Source organism: Palaemon carinicauda, chromosome 29 (assembly GCF_036898095.1).
Source record: "Palaemon carinicauda isolate YSFRI2023 chromosome 29, ASM3689809v2, whole genome shotgun sequence".
Classification (NCBI taxonomy): Eukaryota; Metazoa; Arthropoda; class Malacostraca; order Decapoda; family Palaemonidae; genus Palaemon; species Palaemon carinicauda.
This window is the reverse complement of record NC_090753.1, coordinates 85938123-85939775: the sequence shown is the minus strand read 5'-3', so window position 1 is coordinate 85939775 and position 1653 is coordinate 85938123. Positions and strand designations below refer to the sequence as shown.

At 36.7% G+C, this 1653-nt stretch overlaps 1 protein-coding gene across 1 annotated transcript in view; it reads right to left on the bottom strand.

Annotated features, from left to right (window-relative positions):
- Nucleotides 1-705: 705 nt before the first annotated feature.
- LOC137622695 (D-beta-hydroxybutyrate dehydrogenase, mitochondrial-like) overlaps nucleotides 706-1653 on the bottom strand; it is a 14460-nt gene continuing 13512 nt past the window's right edge. The window contains exon 9 of the mRNA XM_068353288.1: nucleotides 706-866. Coding sequence (XP_068209389.1) covers nucleotides 706-866 — 161 coding nt within the window. The remainder of the gene's footprint in view (nucleotides 867-1653) is intronic.

Sequence of the window (1653 nt, the reverse complement as noted above, 5' to 3'; positions counted from 1 at the left end):
ATTATATACTGCACTGTACATTCTCAAATGCCTATAAGAATTAACTGTGTGTATGTTTGAGCTCCTTACTGTCATATGTTACATTCGATAACAAACACCTAAGATGACTATTTGTGTGGACCAAGTTTATTCTAATGTTGGTTTCGTATTCTGAGAAGTTGAGCAACATTGGATGACTATGGTGTTTGTACATATACTTCCATTAGAACCCAGAGGGATGGACTACCAGATTTCTTCTTCAAGAGCATCCTCAAGTTCAGGAAACCATATGGTCACCATGCAGTAACTTAGTACCATTTTCACCAGGAGTGTCCCAGCCAACAGAAAAATGGCAAAGGCTGTAAGAAAAGCCGAGATAGACTGCTCTAGAAGCAAGAAATGCATTAGCATAAGGATGGGTGTTCATGAAAAAATAGAAAGGATATATCATTAACACTTTTTCAACAGATCATCTTACTAGGAACGTAGAGTAAACCCTGGATTGTCTCCCCACTCGCTAAAAGCCCTGTCTGAGCATCTGAGTTTATCAAAAGGACAAATACCAAGGCTGTCCATGAAATACTATCTCTTTCAACAGACATATCAGGTAGAAAGCTTTGAAGGCTTTTCCTCCGTAATTTCTAGAAAGTTTTTCTTAAAAGTACTAAAGACTAAACTTTTCCTTTGTCGTACTGTGATACAACTTGAGTCCGTCTGGATATCCTGTCAGCATTTCCTCCATGTGCCGAAAGGATGGGCAATGATCTCAGTGACCAGAACAATATCTGTCCTAACGGTCTCCAGTAACCCCAGATGCCAGTCGCAATAGGTCTCCGGAGACCAAAGAGACACCAGCCACGATAAGGCTTCAGTTACTAAAGGAATGCCTGTCACAATTGATCTCCAGTACCTGATGAAAATTCCAGGAAGGAGTCTTCCGACTTTTAGCTGCTGAAAACTCTTATTAGATAATACTGAAGTTTTATCACCAGTAAAACGTCGGATGAGAGAAAAGAATGCCTTAGACAATATAGCCTAAAAAAACGCATCTTTAAGAAATATTCACCAAAAATGCTATTATTTCTTAGCTAGGGGTATAGTCCTTAAAAAAAAAGTAGCCTTATTCAAAGAAATTATTCAAATGGGTTCAATCTTCAGAATAAAGACGACTTTGACTCTTGAATTATTTACAATGTTCAGTTTATAGATATGGATAATATGGTCCTGTATTAGGACCGGGGAGTCCATTCAGCTGAGGTAAAAGACGGAGGGGAACTCCATAGTTAAGAGAGACTGGGCAACAAGATGGAGGGAAAGGAGAATCATAGGGAAGGTAGAAGACTAGGAAGGGGTTGCAACTAGTTCAGCCATATATATGGAATAGGCTTATGATTATATACAGTAGGCCTTGAGTACAACTTACAAAAAGCATGAAGTTACACTTATTAAGTATTAGCTAGAAGAGGTTGGACATCATGATTGAAGAAAGCAAGAACATATAAAGTAGAAAGACATAAAGTAGGTGCATTTATCTATTATTTTGAAAAATTATTCTATCTACCTAGGGTGAAAATGAGCTTTAAATAAAAAAAAAAAATTGTGCAACAAATAGTTTTTCAAATATGCACACAAATCTAATAACCTTTATATATATATATATATATATATATATAT